The 19,345-nt window shown below is 33.0% G+C and overlaps 1 protein-coding gene across 1 annotated transcript; it reads right to left on the bottom strand.

Annotated features, from left to right (window-relative positions):
* Positions 1-6,346: 6,346 nt before the first annotated feature.
* LOC142320898 (adenosine 5'-monophosphoramidase HINT1-like) lies at positions 6,347-6,921 on the bottom strand. Its single transcript, XM_075358880.1, has one exon. It carries the CDS (start codon positions 6,907-6,909, stop codon positions 6,472-6,474), a length of 438 nt encoding a protein of 145 aa, XP_075214995.1. The 5' UTR covers positions 6,910-6,921; the 3' UTR covers positions 6,347-6,471.
* Positions 6,922-19,345: the final 12,424 nt, after the last annotated feature.

Below are 19,345 nucleotides of genomic sequence, written 5' to 3'. Positions count from 1 at the left end.
CATCCTCCAGTAACACCACATTTCAAAGACCTTTATTTTCTTCTGCAATGTTTTTCCTATTGTCCTTGTTTACCTGAAGTCTATTAACAGTTCTCATAAGTATTTTAAAGAATTTTTGTAACTTTTTATTCAATATTTACTAATAAACTTCTTTGTATGACAGCTGTTCTTCCTTGTGTTGATATATTTTTGATGCCTATTTTAATTCATTGAAATTTTAATTTCAATAAATTTTACCTGAAAACATTTTAATTTAATTTAAATTAAGTTTAAAATTTTTAATTTACCTTTTAAATTTTACCTGAGTGTGTGATTTAATTAACTTCTGGTATTCTGTAGTTCATTATTTTAATATTTAATTGCTCTTATCCTACTGTTGCCACATTTCATCACTTTTATTTTATTTTCAAATGTATTCCACTTTTAGTTGTAAACCACTGTTATAAGTATCTTTTTAACTCATTTTTGGTTTTTGTCAAAATAGCAATGACAATAACTGAATCTTAATATATTTATTTTACCTGCTTGTATAATTACTTCATTCCCATGTTTTTGCTTTAATTCCTATTTCGCATTTTCAATATGCAAGCCGAAAATGATAAAATAGACTACTTTGTCTATGACTCTTATCTGAAATAGTGGGTTTTTTGTTGTCATCTTCTTACTACTGCCGTTATTATTTGACTTTTATAAAGATAATAAATAACTCATCTTTCCCTATATTTCTTTACAACCTGAAATATTTTACATCATCAAATCTCTCTCATCTACAAGTGCCATATAGGTATTAATGGTCAAATTTTAGAAAGCTCAGTTAATGTAAAAATTGAGGATGATGCTGGAACCGGCGACTGGATTCTTGCTACCTACAACATCCTATTGCGGTACAGTAACCACTCTACTGTATGTTAGCAATGCCAACACCACTTCAATATACTCCAGGTAGAACTATTGTGCATATGTGTGTACACTTTTTAAACTTTGATGAGAATAAGCTTTATTCTTAAGTCTTCCTTAAACAATTATTTTTGTATGTTAGACCATTCTGGTCTATCTTGAAACCATGTACTTTCTGCAATAGAAATTGTCTTCAATTAATACATATCCTACTACTTGTTTATTCAACAGTAAAGTGAGCATTTTGATTTAAGAGACAATAAATAATGTTACGATAGTGCTTGTATTTACACTTACTTTCTTTGATGTAGTAAAGATTATTGTTTTTTAAAAAATGTGAGAGAGTACTTTTGTAATCTCATATAAAAAATATATAAAACTTATTCATTCGCATTTTTTCTGATAGCACAGTAATTCAAATGATATATTATCAGTTCAGACTGCTTTAATTTGTATTTTGTTTGACTATTTGTTTTTGTTTTATTCTCTTTTGTTTTTCACTCTTTCAGAGGTCTGCACATTTTGAATTGTTGTATGTAATTTCCTCTGAAATCAACATCAATTCCTTCCTTTAGCATTTTATTGCATAATTTCTCTTCTTTACATAGTTCTTTATCTGGCAGTTACCTGTGGGTGTTCATTTTGCCTGTACCAAAGAGTTTTCATTTATTCTCCTGATTTTAATACATTATTGGCTTTGTTTCCTAAAATTTAACTTATTTTTCTATTTGCTACCTTCCCAGAAACACTACCCCTTAATCATATCTTTCTCCACATGATTATATCTCTCCTTTAACTAGATGCTACTTTGCACTTTCTATTACGTTCACATTTTTTACGTTAGTATAATTTTTTGCCTTATTCAAAAAAACAAAAAAATAACAATCATTTGGAAAATGTATGGTATTTTTTGATGAAGTGCTTTCTCAGTCAGTAGATCCAGTCAGTAGATTGCTTCACAAAAGTGATGTTGTCGTCCCTTCCCATTATAAAACATTATAAAACTATTTTCATACAGAAATGTGTTATTTCCTATTATGTGGGCTCTTTTTCTTATACATATATACTGTATATACAATATATATATATAGTTATTAAATGGTATATTATTCGCAATTTAACCAGAAATTTTCTTTTTCCTTTTTGCAGTCTTAGATTGTCAGTACCTAGTATTCACTTATTCAATTTTCAGATACAGATATATACAGATAATATAAGTATGGAAACATCATATTTCAAAATCGAGGGATATTTATAAGTAGAAACAGGTATAGATATATAAAGTTACAAAATTTCTACTTTATGTTGTGTCTGCAATTTTTGTTCACAGGCTTGGATATGTCACATTGAATCAAATTTTTTTATATATAGGAAGATGGACGTTTGGTATTGATACATGATTTTTATATAAAATTTTACGAGGAAAACTCTGGTAATGTCAGAAATGACGGTGGTAAGAGTAAGAAGATGACAATAAATATCAAAGGGGAGAAAAAAGAATAAGGATTTTTCAATTCAGCCAAGAACTGACTTTCAAGTAATGGTATAATTATGACTTAATTATTGTTTCATGGTTAACAACAGATTTTTTTTAGAATTAAAAAATATATACTGAGAACATTAATGTAAAATAATCATATAAAAAAAAGTACATGTATAATCACATATCATACAATATCAATGATTTTCAAAGTTTAAAATTTGGAATTTTTCAAAACGTAGGAATATGAAAAAATTCTGACTTCAGATTTGTTTTTAGCATTAAAACTAGACTGGTTGAGAATAAATTGTATATCACGGTATCATTGGACATTCAATAAAATAACCCCATTTTTTAATAGACTGTTATCATTAGTTCTAACATAAACGTTTTTACATCAAAATTCACATTTATTACATCAGAAAATGTTTGTTTATTAAGTCTGCTTGTTTAAAGTGTTTCAGTTACAATAATAATTAATGATTTGTTACTGTTGTTGATAAAAGTTGTCATCAACTCTTAAGTTTGTTTTTAAAATTAATGGAAATTTCCTATGAATATACACATATGGTAGTTGTTTGTTTTTATAAATTATTATGCATCTTGCAATGTTGTGCAATATGTTTTGTAAATGAAGTACCACATATTTTACAGAATTTTAGATCAAATATATTTTAATTTTATCAAATCCCATTCCACTTTACCATGACGGTGGAGATTTTCATAATGACAGGACGTTGACACAATTTTAAACACACGATGACCACTGTTATATACTTTACATTAACAAATTTACATATGGCGATGAAGTTTTAGTTTTATTAAGAATATAATATACATTTTTAAGTTCCTGATGATGGAATTCTATTCTAAAAGTGCTTGAACGCATAAAAAAGTTGTTGATATGTGGGTTTTTTGCATATTTTCTTTGCATTTATTTGCAAACATTACGTTTAACCGTTACTTTTATGATAATTATGATTTCAGAACTAAACTGAAATAATTGGCTTCTGGAGTCATTCTAAAGTGAATACCAGTTAATTAAAAATGATTTTCTTTTGTAGAACGGATTTTATTCTGCTAATACGTTTTTAAATAATACAAATTAAAATAAAACTCATTTTCTTTAACACTTGAAAAAAAAATATTTGGACTTCGTTTTATTTAATAACTAGCCAGTAGGGGGTCGCTTCGCTCGCCCGATTGTCTAGCCAGGGAGTCAGGGAGCCAGGGAGTCTAGCCAGGGCTCAGGTCGGGCCAGGCGAATACCGGAGCCGACCCGGGGCTACCCTAGCGCCTCAGAGTTCTCTTCGCTCGCCACTATCGTCTTGTCAAGGTGCCTCACCCCCTGGACCCTCCGCGGGTTCTCGCGTGAACAAACAGACAAACTTTCGGCTTTATATATAAGATTAATTGTATATTTTTGCGAGTTGCTGTTATCAAGGGTATACTATAATTTAATTTTACCTGTCAAGGCAAACGTTTGTGCATCGATGTATTTTGCTTTATATTTCAGTAACGGGCAAAGCTACGAATGAAATTTAATGTGGCTACATGTTCGCATCAGAAGAATTTATTCTAGTAAGTTACTGAAAAATTTAGTGGAGTAGGGGAGATATAATTATATAGAGATGCAAACTCAAAAAAGGTTTCATTTAAAGTATTTCCAGAAATAAGTAACCTTAGAAACATCATTTTCAGATATTACTGCAGAATATATTTTTTTCATTAGAAAACATCCTCTATTAAAATAAGGCATTTTATACAACATTTTCTGAATTATTATTCAAATTATTATTATTTTTTTCAATCTCCGTGATGGAGTAGTAGTCTCACTATCTTTGATCTAAGTTGTTTTGGATTTCAATCCCGGTCGGGCTAGGCATCTTTTATACATTTAAAAATTTATCTGACATCAATAAACTGTAACCGGATGTCAGCCTTTGGTATCTAAAATAAAAAAAAAAAAAAAAAAAAATTGAAACCTATTACAGAGAGAATTTACTTTATATCGTGTATCCATGTGCCGGCTTTACAAAAACTTTAACTAAACTGTTCCATCTGAAAGTATAAAATTTTGCCTTAAAAAAAATTATTCGATGAGTGTAAAAAAAAAGAATGGTAGAATCGAAGAACTGTTGTTTTTTCAGAACATTTAATACACTCACTCTGTTAGTAAATAAATTCACCTTCTTCAACTCGTCTAATGCGTACATCGGATAACAAAACATAGATACTCCTTGGAATTTACGTTGTTTTTAATAACGTCATTTCTACTTTCATGTTAGGATTTGTAAAAAAGACCATAAAAATATATGTGTGCGCGTGTGTATTAGTTTGAAATTTAATATTACTTTTATTTTAAATTTTGTTTCTTTTTTTGTTTGTGGTGATGTTAAATATTACTTGAGATGTCAAATAAAAAAAAGTCCTTTGATTAATTATTATTAAAATGTACAATAATCAAATTATGCAATTATAATTCAAATCAACAAATTTATTTATCTTAACGACCTCCATTTACTGACCGATCAATATTGAAAATGATAAAAAAATCTTGTATTAGCTATTTGATTGCCCGGTAAGAACTGTTAATGTTTAAATAATATAGCCTGGATAAGTTATTTCACTCTAAGCTTGTAATTAAGATCTGTTTGGCTTATAAATGAATCTAATAATAGGCAGAATAAAAAAAATTGAAAATGAATTTTCTTTACGTTTAAAGGGGTATAAGACATACGAAAATATCATTTACTCAAAATAGGGGTTTCTTATACAGATTAATTGCAAATTACACCTCTAGGATTTTGGTACGGTTTAATTTCACAGAGGGAGCAGAAATCAGAGCTAAATGTTTCGCGAGCCGAAACTAGCTAACGAATAGTTTTCTAAACTATGCTTATATGAACTTTTTTCTTATTTTTGGCTGTAGAATCATCTTTCCGAGACATTGGGATCATGATTTCCTGCAATTTGGGATATCTCTCTCTCTCTCTCTCTCTCTCGCTCTCTCTCTCTCTCTCTCTCTCTCTCTCTCTCTCTCACTCTCTCTCTCTCTCTGTGTGTGTGTGTGTGTGTGTGTGTGAGAGAGAGACCCTATGTATAAAAATTTTATGGTTTGTAAGATCTCTAGAACGTTTACATCAAATTCAGATATCTGTAGTAGAATATCTGCGCTGTGCATGCGAAAATTTGATGATTGGTTGGTCATTCTTGAGTTACGCTCAGAGATGTTAACATGTTTGTAGTAATTTAAGAAGTTATTGAATAAGTTTTTATTCTAAGAAATTCTATAAAAGCCATTTCATTTTATTTTATAGAAATAAAATTGAGTTAAAAAATGTATTATTATACAATTTACCATTATATAAAAAATAATTTTTTTTTTAAGTAAGTTTTTTAATTGCAGAATATTTAATAAGTTATATTAATCAATTTGAATTTAAATTTATATGGTACCTATATAATCAATAAGACCTTCACATCAATAAGTACATACAAAACACACAAAAACACACACACACACACACACACACACACACACACACGCACACACACACACATACACACACATACACATACACACTCACATGCTGCATTTAAATAACTACCTCTAATACTACTTGGCTTCCCTCATGTAAATAATAAAAAGGTTAATCATATGCTGTGAATTAAATGGTTAAAATCAGGCTTATATACTTTTAATATTTATTTAATAAATAAATATACTTATATTTATTTAATCTTTGTAGGAGAGTATCATTTTATTTTATTTTTGTTTCTTTTTTTACAATGAACTCAACCCTATTTGTATTTATGGCATAATTAAAATTAAAAGCAGGACCAAATATCTTGCTACTAACTCCTATTAAAATGAATGCGATATATAAATATTTAATTCATTTAAAGTTACTTGGATAAAACTTGAAATGAAGCAGTTCAATTAAATGAATACATAACTAATACATTAATAAATACAGATTTAATTACGAACTCAAAATTATTTTAAGCTGTGCACAAACTAAAATTACAGTTTTAATTACAACAATTTTATAAAGTATACAAAATTTTTCTAAAAAAATATGAATTAACACTTAACCAGGAGGCCATCTTAATTGTCTACCACCAAGAACATGAAGGTGTAAATGAAAAACTGATTGTGCACCATGCATTCCATTATTTATAACGATTCTATATCCTTTAAATAATCCTTGTTTCTCAGCAACCTTCTTAGCAGTAAACATAATATGTCCCAGTATACTAGAATCAGATTCTTCAGTATCAGCGATACTAGAAATAGGTTTACGCGGAATAACTAAAAAGTGTACAGGCGCTTGTGGATTCACATCATGAAATGCAACGCAAATATCATCTTCATAAATAAATTTACACGGTATTTCGTTACGTAATATTTTGCCAAATACTGTATCACTAAAACGATTTACATTTTTGGCTTTTTCCACTTCATCTGACATTCTTCGAATTAGCTTTAAAATATTCGAATAACTTTTACAATTAATATTTAATTTCATTCTTAAAAATGACATCGGTTTATCGTGTTAATATATAAATAAACAAAATCAGCTGTTTTTATAATGAATTAAATTTATGTTGTTAAATTTATGAATTAAATTTTAAAATAAAAATATTTATTTTGAATTCTTATAAGAGTAAAAAAAGTCATTCTATATTGAATTATATAAAATAAACGGTGAAATTTTAGATATAATATTCTGAAAGTGAAATTATTTTTTTTTTTACAGTATTCTAGAAATATAAATAAAAATCACACGGGATTAAAAACAAACCTTGAGAAATCCTCCTTTAATCATATAATTTCTTACTTTTAAGTGATCATAACTTTTAACAGAAGAATATAGAATTGTTATAAATAATTGAATAATTGAAGGACGATGCACAATCAATTTTTCATTTACACGTTCATGTTCTTGGCGGCAGATAGTTAAAATGAACCCACCGGGTTGGTCTAGTGGTGAACGCGTCTTCCCAAATCAGCTGATTTGGAAGCCGAGAGTTCCAGCGTTCAAGTCCTAGTAAAGCCAGCTATTTTTACACGGACTTGAATACTAGATCGTGGATACCGGTGTTCTTTGGTGGCTGGGTTTCAATTAACCACACATCTCAGGTATGGTCGAACTGAGAATGTACAAGACTACACTTCATTCACACTCATACATATCATCCTCATTCATCCTCTGAAGTATTATCTAAAACGGTAGTTACCGGAGGCTAAACAGGAAAAAGAAAGACAGTTAAAATGGCCTCCTGGTTAATTATTAAATAATTTTTTCTTCACGAAAGGTTTTGTGTACTTTATAAAATTGTCATAATTAAAATGGTGATTTTATTTTGTAGACTGCTTAAAATAATTTGAGTTCTGTAAATCATTTTTAGAGGATAAGAATTAAAGAAATGAAGCTTACAATCATTTTTGTAGTTTTTTTTAGAATGTTTACTCATAATACATTCCTAGTGGAACACGAAGCGGTTCAATTCGTAAGAATACGTAGTCAGATCCGATTCAATTGATCGCATTGTAGTAGGAGTATTTACTTCTTCCGGTATACCACGTAAGAAGTGAAAATCAATTCTACATTTTCGGTGGAAGTTTTTCTTTCTAACGGAATCAGAAAGTTCGAACCGAAATATCGCCCGGTGAAATTTATTAAAAAACAAAGATCGGGCGAACCGGTTAGATGTGATGTGTCATTCCGCTCGAAACGATTGCTTATTGATTTGTTTTACGGCAGGTTGTCAACGTCTCCATAAACCACCTTATACTATTTAAGTTATAAATACATATTTATTGAATTTATTTCAACTACCTGTTCTTCAGATCGGCAAATGCCAAATTTTTACCTGTTTTATAAATAAGAATACTTATAAGAGTATTGTGTGTTCCGCGCGGCTCGATGAGGGTATTGAGAGGTTGTTGACAATTTATAATGTTTATATAATTATAGTTTATTGATTTAAAATGTTCAAATTACAACCAAGCAAATTAATAATAATTAATAATAAATAAATAATTAATTAATAATAAATAATAATTAGACACACTGTCATCGGAAGTTGAGGCCGTTCGCAGAATGGAAAAACGGTGCAAGAAAGGATGGCCGAAAGGAAAGCCTAGGAAGTAATTTTTGGATTTGAAGTTACAGAAAACTGTAAATTTTGAACATTTTTGATTCATGAGAATGTGAATCATTGACTTTTTTTAATTTTTTTTTTTAAAGTGGGATGGGGCTAATGACCAAAGTAGTCGATGCCCCTAAAAACCACAAAAAAAAAAAAATAATAATAATAATGCCCTAAGGTAGATAATCTCCACGTCCGGAACACAACATCTATGTTCCACGTCCAGAGCGGCAACAGCTGTACTTACGTACATTACATATAACTGGCTAACGGGGTTCCGAGTATTGTACTCGGTAATGTTCATTTTCGGCCGAATTACATCTACAGGCCGAGTTTAAGGACTGGGTTTCGCGGCCACCTGCAGGTACAACATTTTCTAACGATTAAGAACATGGATTGATACCACCATTAGAGCTGGCGATGTGGCGGTCCCGGTCGAAGTTATTTGCAGCTGTAATGGAGGCCTTTCGCTGTCCACATGCCCCCCGCGATGGCAAGCATGTAGTTAAGGTGCCCATGTTTTTCGGGGCATGGGAGCCCTGAAAACCTCGGTGTGTAGGGGCCTGGAGTCAGTGTAGAGACTGCGCATCCGCTCTCTGCCAAGACATATGCCGGTTCCACAGGAGTACCGGAATGGACCTCCAGGGTCGGTAGCCCTGGAGTGGGGGTGTACCTCGGCGGCTAGCCTTATACAGAAGGGATCAAACGTTCATGCAAGCTGAACAACCAAACGTGGCAGAGGGTTCACGAAAACACCCTCGTTTAAAACCGGCCGTTTCGCCTGAGGCAAAACGGGGAAAGAGTGTGGAGTTTAAGAAAATTGAAGGTGAGGCTAGAAAAAGCTTACAAAAAGCTTTTTTCAAGAATAGTAATGTTCCAAAACCTAAGTATCTGGTCATTACAAAGGAGGATGGTAATTTCTTGAGAGTGAGTCCTTTTCTCATTGCTCGGGAAATAACTAAATGCGCTGGAAGCCCTGTGAAAGAAATAAGAAAAACCTTTAATGGACTTCATGTGGAGACTGTGAATGATGCACAGTCTCAGAAGATCCTAGGGCTCCAAAAGATAGGAGATTTTGCTGTACGCGTCGATCCCCACGGCACCCTCAACACTTCAAGGGGTGTTGTTGTCTGTCGGGATCTTCTTAACTGCACGGAACAGGAAATTGTGGAAATATTAGCACCGCAAGGAGTACTAGAGTGTCGGAGGTTGAACATGAGAAGGAATGGCGAAGTCCTACCTTCAGCCTCTCATGTACTTACTTTTAACCGGCCAACTTTGCTGGAGAAGATAAGAGCGGGCATACATCGATTAGACGTGCGAGCATTTGTCCCGCAACCAATGCGATGTTTTAAGTGCCAACGCTTTGGCCACACCGCTGTTACGTGTGAGAGACCACAGATATGCGTGTGCGGTGTTGAAGTACATGAAGGAGAGCCATGTAAGGAGCCTCCTACTTGTATTAATTGCAAAGGACAGCATTCTTGTAGATCCAGGAACTGTCCTGTATACAAAGACGAAGTAGCTGTGCAGGAAGTATAAACCCTGCATAAGGTCAGCTACTTCGAAGCAAAGAAAATTGTAAATGCCCGCAGACCTAGAGCAACAACAACCTATGCTCAGGCTGCGGCTGCTGTTCCTGCTCCTGCTCCGGTAGCAGCAAAGAATTTGTTAAGCCAAAGATAGTGGTACAGCCTGCTGAAGATAAATCTGTAAAAATGAAAGTTGCTCCTGTAGAAAAGAAAACGGACGCCAAACCAGAAGGTCAAGTCCGTCTTAGCGAGATCCTTCATGATAAGAAGAAAGAATGTGTTATAGAGGCTTCCAAGCCTCCTGCAACTGAGGCCTCTAAACCACAGAGGCCACAAAAAACCACACAGGGGGGCGAGTGTCCCCCCTTCCGCAGGCGGTGACTGCTGCTATCCCCGTGTCGGGGGTCGGCCAGGTTACCGCCTCTCAATCGGCGCCTGAAACCGGCGCCGATCCATGTCCGTCGTCGTCGGTGGCTTCTGTTGTCTCCGATTCGGAGACAGGAAGCTATACGGGCGACGACGTTATTTCCGAACACGAAGCTGTTGGCAGTATGGAAAAAAAAAGGTTGGCCGAAAGAAAACCTAGGCTATAATGTGATTTAATTTAATTTAAAATCAGCGAGTCGATAGTACAATGGAACATCAATGGATGTTTTTCAATGATCCATGAGCTCCAACGCTTGGTACATGATGTATACCCGATTTGTACATGTCTACAAGAAACACATTTCAGCCGAAATGAAAATTTTAAATTAAAAGGATACGATATATTTCGGCGAGATCAACTGCCAAATGTAAGAGTTAGAGGTGGAGTAGCCATACTAACATCGACCAGATCTACCGCCGAAGCTGTTGATCTAAATACAAACCTGCAAGCGGTCGCTATTAGAATGAAGCGTCCGCTTCAGGTCACTGTTTGCAGCATATACTTGCCGAATTTTGATTGGAATAAGAATGACATAGCAAGATTAATTTCTGAGCTTCCCCCACCTGTTTTACTAGTGGGTGACTTTAATGCTCATAATTCTCTCTGGGGATCGGATCGAGTAGATCCCCGCAGAAGAGAATTGGAAAGGTTCCTGATGAATTCTGAACTTATTCTCTTAAATGATGGGTCGGGAACCCTTTTCAATGCCAGGATGGATCGACGTCCTGTATAGATCTTGCACTGATAAGCGGATCGATAGCACCGAGGTAAGCTTCAATGTTTTAGACGATTTTCATGGAAGCGATCATTTCCCGGTGCAAATTGTAACTGATGTTACAAGAAAAATATATCCCATCTCTAAAAGATGGTTGTTTGAAAAGGCAGATTGGACGAGCTTCACAGCTAGAACGATACTCCCTGAAACAACTGGAGTTATCGGGGACTATGTCGACGCTATAACAAATGCGATACTTGAGTCGGCATCGAGATTCATTCCCAAAACATCTGGGAAACTTACGAAGAAACCCGTTCCATGGTGGAACGATGAAATAAGTGAAGCTATAAAAAGAAAGAAAAGGGCATATAACGCCTTTAAGAAACGTCCTACCGCAGAAAATCTTATTGCCTTTAAGAAATACAGGGCGTATGCAAAACGTCTCATGATAGACTCGAAGAAACGATCCTGGCAGCGATACGTGTCATCCATCAACAGTACCACTACTGCAGCAGATGTTTGGAGGAAAGTGAAGGCGATTTGTGGGCGTAAAAACTTTTCGCCCATAACTAGCCTTCAAGATGAAGATGGAATTAAAGACACTCTAAACGAAATCGCAGAGCTATTGTCCAATCACTTCGAGAATGCCCAGAAAAACGGCCAACTACGAGGAAGGTTTTCGGACAAAAAAAGAAGAACTTGAAGGTCTACTAAATTTCCGTACTGAGTATAATTACTCATATAATGTACCATTTGTACAAACTTATTTACAATAAATTTTACAAAAATTAAACTTATTTACTTAAATTTATAATGTACCGTCTATTCTTCACCTCGTCAAACCGTGCTTAAAATGCTGGACGGTGTACATCATGCTTTTCTTCGGCTTGCCACAGGTGCGTTTAGATCGAGCCCTATCGCAAGCTTACTTGTAGACAGTGGCGAGCCATCCACTTTCGGATAGACGAGACCAGCTTTTGTTATCTTATTTTGCCCGTCTCAAAGGACAGCCAAATCACCCAGCTTTTGACCCAGTTCTTAAGAATCCTAATTTAAGGAAGTATGAGGACCGTCCACGTTGTACTGCGCCTGTGGGTGTCCGTACACGACGTCTACTGCAGCGTATATATGTTGACACTCCCTCGTTCTTTCCATTATGTCCGTGCTCGAATCCTCCGTGGAGAAAAAACCTTATAAATTTTACATTTGACCTTACAACACACGATAAATGATCAACACCACCTACTGTTTTCCGGCAGATGTTTTAGTTTATTCTCACCAAGTTGAACCCAGACGCGGTGATATACACTGATGGGTCGAAACATGACGGTAACGTTGCTTGTGCTTTTGTTATCGATGAAAAGACTTATATGTTTGGCCTACCCGGTATTACGAGTGTGTTCACCGCAGAACTACTCGCTGTGAATAGGGCTCTAAGTATCGTTAGCCCTAAATATAGGAGCATTCTTATTTGCAGTGACTCGTACAGTGCTCTCCAGGCGTTAGAAAACTTTTATTCCAAACATCCTGTCGTCATTGACCTTTATGATAAAATCGCTGAGTTAGATAAACGCAACAGAGAGGTAGTTTTTTGCTGGATCCCTAGCCACGTTTGGATCCTAGATAACGAGATAGCAGAATCTGCGGCCAAAGAAGCGTGTATTCAACCTCCTTTCACCACCCGAGTTACTACCTTTGATTTTATCAATCGTGTAAAATAATCACTGAGAGCAAGGTGGCAAAGTGACTGGGCGACTACCGTCGATAATAAACTCCGACGGATTAAAGATTCAGTATTGCCATGGGGCTCTTCTGCGGTTACGGTTAGGACATACGAGGATCACACACGAATACCTAATGTCAGGAGAAGCCCCACCGCTATGCACACGATGCAACTGCTGCATGACTTTGCGCCATATTCTCGTGGACTGCATATGTTATGCGGCGTTGCGACGTCAGTTTAATATACCTAGAAACATCTGTGATATCTTGTGCAATAATAACGGAATTTTTGACCGGATGTTTCTCTTTTTGCATAGTACCAGGTTACTGCAAAGAGTTTAATATTATCATATATGTTTTTCTGTAAGAAGAATTTTTTTAACCTTTATTTACAATTTTGATTTTTTTGGTTCTATGTATTTAATTTTACTATCCGGGGAGGGGACTTTTGCACAACCCATCGGAATTAGGTAAGTTTTATATAGTTTCTTTATTCGATTATTTTAACTTTTATATTTTATCAACTTCGTCTGTGGTATTAGTTTTGAGTTTTATTTTGCCTTCTTGGCTTGTTTTAATAAATTTTTATTATATGATTAATATTACGTTTACACCTTATATACTTTATTAGCTTGGAGTTATTCTACCCTTTTATTAATAAGATTCCGGGCGATGATAACGCCCAGGCGTTTTTCGCCCACAAAAAAAACAAAAAAAAAAAACATGAGGCTGAAAAGATGTCTTATTATCAAGCCAGGTTCCAAACTACTTTTCCCTACCTACCGGCACAATCTCCGCTCCTCCTTCCATTAAACTTATTGGAGCCAACTGCCTCCTTCTGCTATAGCCACAACTTGGGTCTTCTCTAAGGCCAAATGAAGACCGCTCTTCTCCAATCAAGCATGTACAATCCGCATGGCCTCATTGCCCTTCCTCACCAATTCATTCTCCGTTTTAGCCGCTATAACGAGTGACAAATCATCGGCAAATGATTACTCCAATCATAGGCTACATTCGACAAGGTTGGCTCCAATAGCAGGCCCCAACTTTTCTTCCTCAAGCTCACCCAATAATACCTCCGTCTGGCTCTTTTCCACCACCACTTGGCCTCGCTTCAATTTACCATTTCTCAGCAGTCTTCTCAACGACATAGTGCGCTCTAAAATCCTCCTCCCTATAAGGGGAATGGAAATTCCCCTTATAATTCACCTCTAACACTTAAAAAATTTTCTCAACTCACCAGGCAAAATCCACAAAAATTTTCTAAGTCCAACTTTTAGATGTAAACAACTGATGTCACTGATCTGCCTCAAATAAACAAATAACTTAAAAAAGTTTTTACTAAATTATCAGGTTATGTTGTCCTTTTATACACTGTTCCTTATGGAAGAATAAAACACTTTTTGAAAAATCACAATAACTAATCAATCTGTCAACGAAAATTCTTAAAATTTCGCACACGTGTCCAGTAATAGTCTGCCAACAATTCCGTAATACGCAAGACAGAAAAGACAACCAAACAGCTTATCAAAATTAGCCAAAAACGCAGAGCAGTATTCAGTACGTGTTACCACAGTATATTCACAAACTCGACTCCATCTTTGGTGGTAAGGTTTCAATTAATCACACTTCTCAGGACTAGTCGACCTGAGACTGTACAAGACTCTACTTCATTCACATTGATACATATCATCCTCATTCGTCCTCTGAACTAATATACCTTACGATGGTTCCGGAGACTAAATAAAAAAAAGAGAAAACGGTTTAACTCTCGCTCTTTATTACTCGTACTAACCAAATCCAACAAAAGAAGAGATTTTCAATTCATTTCTTGATTGTTTATTTATGTCCATGGCTTAAAATTCACAAAATAGAAAAATAACTGTTTCATAAAGGAATTTCCTTCAGTGTCACTAGATAGGCTATATCGATTTTTCATTACTATTAATTAGTTTCGATTGTTATAACATAGTAATGAATAGCGTGATATTTTTCAGGTAGTTTACTTATTTTTCCAGGAAACCGTAGAAAGTTAGCTCAAGTAAAAAAATAATGCAAATTCAAACATTCCAAACGGTCTTAGCTCACATTCAGTGATCGTTATTAAATGTTATTTCATATAAAGTCCTTTTTCAGTTTTACCGACACTTAGATCTCTTATCTAACTATTTTTCTTTAGTATTTCGTTTAACATTATACGTATAATTTTCCTTCAAGCACTTTTAACATTTTTGAGAATTTTTTTTATGTCTACTTTTATTTTAAATAGAAAATAAAGTTAATAAATGAACAAAATTTAAAGAAATAATAAAAATCCAACTGGAGAGTCCCAAGTAAAAAGTAACCAATAACACGATTCTATTTATATTTTTTTCAGTTTGTATTAATTCACCAGATAAGCTTGAAGTGTATGAAAGAGGCTGTGCTAGGCCAGGAAATTTAATCTTAACTTAAAGTGAATTATTCTATGTTGGTGTTAAATTATAATCTTATGAGTAGTAATATTTAAGTTAATATTGTCTAAAAATTCAAATTCAAAGATAGTAGAGACAGTATTATTTTTTTTTTTACTTATTAAACAATTTTTTATTCTTGGTACAAAAAAATAATACCAAATTAATGTGTAGGCGAAGAATAGTCACAGTCGCAAATTATCAATTTTATAGGAGAGTAATTTGAAAGTTTCCAAATTCTCTATCTTTCTTAACATAACTTCAAACTTTACCATTTGCATTTTTTTTTAATTACCAGTATATTATCTACTGATTCGAGTAATTTTGTTTTATTATAATTAGTAACACCGATGTTAAATAACTTTTTTAAATTTTGAAACAGGTTCCTACTAATTGAAAAATATTTGTTTTCCACGTACGGTTCATAAGATATGTACAATTAATGTACAACTATTTCAAGTAATCAGAAACTAAAAGGTCAAGTACGATATAACATCAATAAGACTTAAGTTACTCCTTGCAATATATATTATTTATACACCTCATCTTTGAGGGCGTGAAATGCAATGTGGAATACACTGGTTATTGTTGGTTTCATATCGACTCCTTCAAGGCGTCAGCTGCAGCTTGTTTTATTTAAATTTATATATTTACATTTTTTAAGATAAAATAATTATAAATATTCATAAAACAAACAAGGTGCAAGTTGCGTAGTTTAACTCCCCAACATTCTTGGAAGATTCTGTGTCTTTGCCTTTCACCCGGAACGTTAAAGAAATTATTTCAACTTAAAATATATATATATATATATATATATATATATATATATATATATATATATATATATAAAATAAAATGTAAATCCAAAACAGAGGTAGTAAAATACTTGGTAACATAAACTACCTTAGTAAATTACAATATACAGTAGAAATTAAGTAAAAAAAACTGATTAATTCTTTGGCATTTCTTGATCAGTAATATTACATTTTGGTGAACGAAACTTAATCGTATTTAATGAAAAATACATTGGTATTCGTGGATTATGATCGAACTTTTGCTTTCACTTTTTTAACAAAAGCTTGATATCTTGGAGTACAACCATTATTTCCTGTCTAATAATTACAGAAAATATGATTCGAACCGATATGCCTTACCCTTGTAAGATCCAAATATTTCATTAATTAGAATTTTATTTGACTATAACCCTGAAACCAATGAAAAATAAGTACCACTTATGATATATCGTTGAAAAGCTTTCAATGAGGACTTATTACTGCAGTTAACAAAAAGTTTAAAAACAGATATTTTTGGATTTTTTTTTTTGGGCACTTTTGTTTGTCGTTTGCAGTCAAAAAAGGAGGTTCTGAACTAAATGTTACAGCAGTCCTAAATCCAAAAGTTTACGGCTAATCGTTTTTGAGTTATGAGAGATATATTGGTACATATGAACATACGTAGTACATACGTACAGACGTCACGCTGAAACTAGTCAAAATGGATTTTTTCGTTGAAATCTGAAAACCGAAATTTTTCGTGATCACAATACTTCCTTTACTTCGTACAAGGACGTAAAAATAAATTTCAGATATAGAAATTTTCCCCTAGGGTGTAAAATTTATTTTAAAAAGTTATTAGGTAGTAAGTAATTGGGATTGACTATCTTACAGGCACTTTACGGGTTGATAGGAGCGTTGTAATGACAGGTTAAATTTTCTAATTATAGTGATTTTTTTAAGTGGTGTGAGAAGTCATACTTTTTTTTGCTAGTTTTACGTACGATAGAACAAAAAAATGTTACGTTCAATATTTATAAAATTCTCCTGTGAAAAAAAGTCGCTAAGTTTATGAAACCATTTAACAATTTAATTTTTTTGGTCTGTTTTCTATTTTTTTAATTATGTTTATTCATTTTTTGAAAATTATTTTTCTTTAAACTAGTTATCAGAAGATTAGTAAATTTGCATTGGTGAGAATATATTAGTTTACTAGTTTTCCCAAAAAAAAAGAATCGTTGTTAAATAAGAAATAATGTTTTTACTTCCTTGTATGAAGTAAAGGAAGTATTGTGATCGCGAAAATTTCGGTTTTTCAGATTCAACGGAACATCAATTTTGACCGTCCCTGAATTCATTTTGAGTAGTTTCGGCGTAACGTTTGTACATACGTACATTTGTATCTCGTATAACTCAACAACGATTAGCCGTAGGATGTTGGAATTTTGGATTTAGGACTGATGTAACATCTTGTTGTGTACCTCCCCTTTTGATTGCAATCGACTGAATCAAATGTGTCCAATAAAGCCCAAAATAAAAAAAAGAATCCAAAAAAAATTGGATTTTGGAATTTTTCTTACCTGCAGTACTAAGCTCTCATTCAGAGCTTTTCAACGATAAGTAAGTAGTATTTATTCGAGAGTTATAACCAAATGAAATTATAATTAATGAAATATTTGGATCTAAGGGGAAGGTACATCGGTTCGAATCAGACTTCACCTCCTTTTTTTTTAACTTTCTTTTTATTTAAATATATTGATTTATTAATAATTAAGAGGTTAATAGAAATTAATTAACCTCTGATTATAGAAAAAAAATTAGGATAGTAATAATTCAGTAATAACAATAAAAAAAATCAGAGGTTATTAATGAAATAAAATTTTATGTACTTTACATTAAAAAAAAAAGAAAAAATGTATGTGTAATTTAATATAGCCGTTGGTAAATAGGTGTCAACAAAACAAGGAAGTGATGTGGTGTCCACATCAGATTTTTTTTTACAGTATTATCTGTTTTTAAGGATGTAGTATTTTTTCCATGTTTGGCCTAGCAATTTATTATTGGTAGTTTATAAACTTAGAAGTGTTAATTAACTGTTTTATTGCTTTATAGGAAGTAACATGTTGGATTTCTTATTTCCCTCCCTTAGATCTAAGATTTTAAAGAGAAATTATTCTCTTAGTCACATTTTATGTTAAAAAATAATTTGAATTACTAAGCCTGAGATTACAGCAATCTAGCCACAATTATTATACAATCTGTTTGGTTAAATAATTCAAATTTCACTTGGATAACAAACTGAAAAATACTTGAGAATCTTAAGAGCGGAATAATTTAACTTTTTAAAATTAGTTATGTTTTTAATTTGTCAAAATAATTGCTTTTTTATTTTACTTTCAAAGAAATCAACAATGTACGGTATCTTACTAAAATAAAAAAAAAATAAAAAATATGACTACAAAAGCTGTATTGGTACATTAACTTTTTGAACCTTCTTAATATAAATAATATAGCTTGTTTTTTTTTCAAATTATTATATATAATTGAGGGAACAGAACAGTATACAAACATGTAAGATTTAGGTAAAGGGAATTTTGGCACAGAGCTCAATATAGGTGGTAGGATTTAGGTACTTCGTGTTTGTTGCTATAACGTAAGTTGCAGAGTTTACATGGTCTCTGCTCTACGATAGAACAACAAATACTACTCTGTGAAAAGCACCGGGGTGAAACTTCTTGTTATAAATTGACCTTACCCGGAAAGCTTTCCGCTTGTCAACAAAATTGGACAACCTCAAATTTTTTTTTCTTGATGATTTCGCCACATGAGATTGAAGCTTGTCCGTGGAATATGGAAATGGAATTTTGTAACGTATGAAAAATGCCATGCCTGACCGGGATTCGAAACCGGTACCTCTGGATAATTTTATGTTACTTGTCATCAGATTTGGTTTTTGTTTCTCAAAAATGGTTTTTTAAACATAAAAATAGCATTTTTAAAAAGCATAAACTGAAATGAATTTACACTTAATGATGAAAAACCCTGTCTCAGAAATTTAAACGAATTTTTGTACTATATTTATGTACTATGTCTTTTGAAAATACGTGAATATAAATTTTAAGAATGTTAAACATTTGTCCAGTAATCAAACTTAAGTATTGCACTTCATATAGTCTGTGTTTTTTAG

The sequence above is a fragment of the Lycorma delicatula genome, chromosome 3, assembly GCF_047948215.1.
Source record: "Lycorma delicatula isolate Av1 chromosome 3, ASM4794821v1, whole genome shotgun sequence".
In the NCBI taxonomy this organism is placed as follows: Eukaryota; Metazoa; Arthropoda; class Insecta; order Hemiptera; family Fulgoridae; genus Lycorma; species Lycorma delicatula.
The sequence above is the reverse complement of the archived record's forward strand: the minus strand, read 5'-3'. Positions and strand labels throughout refer to the sequence as shown.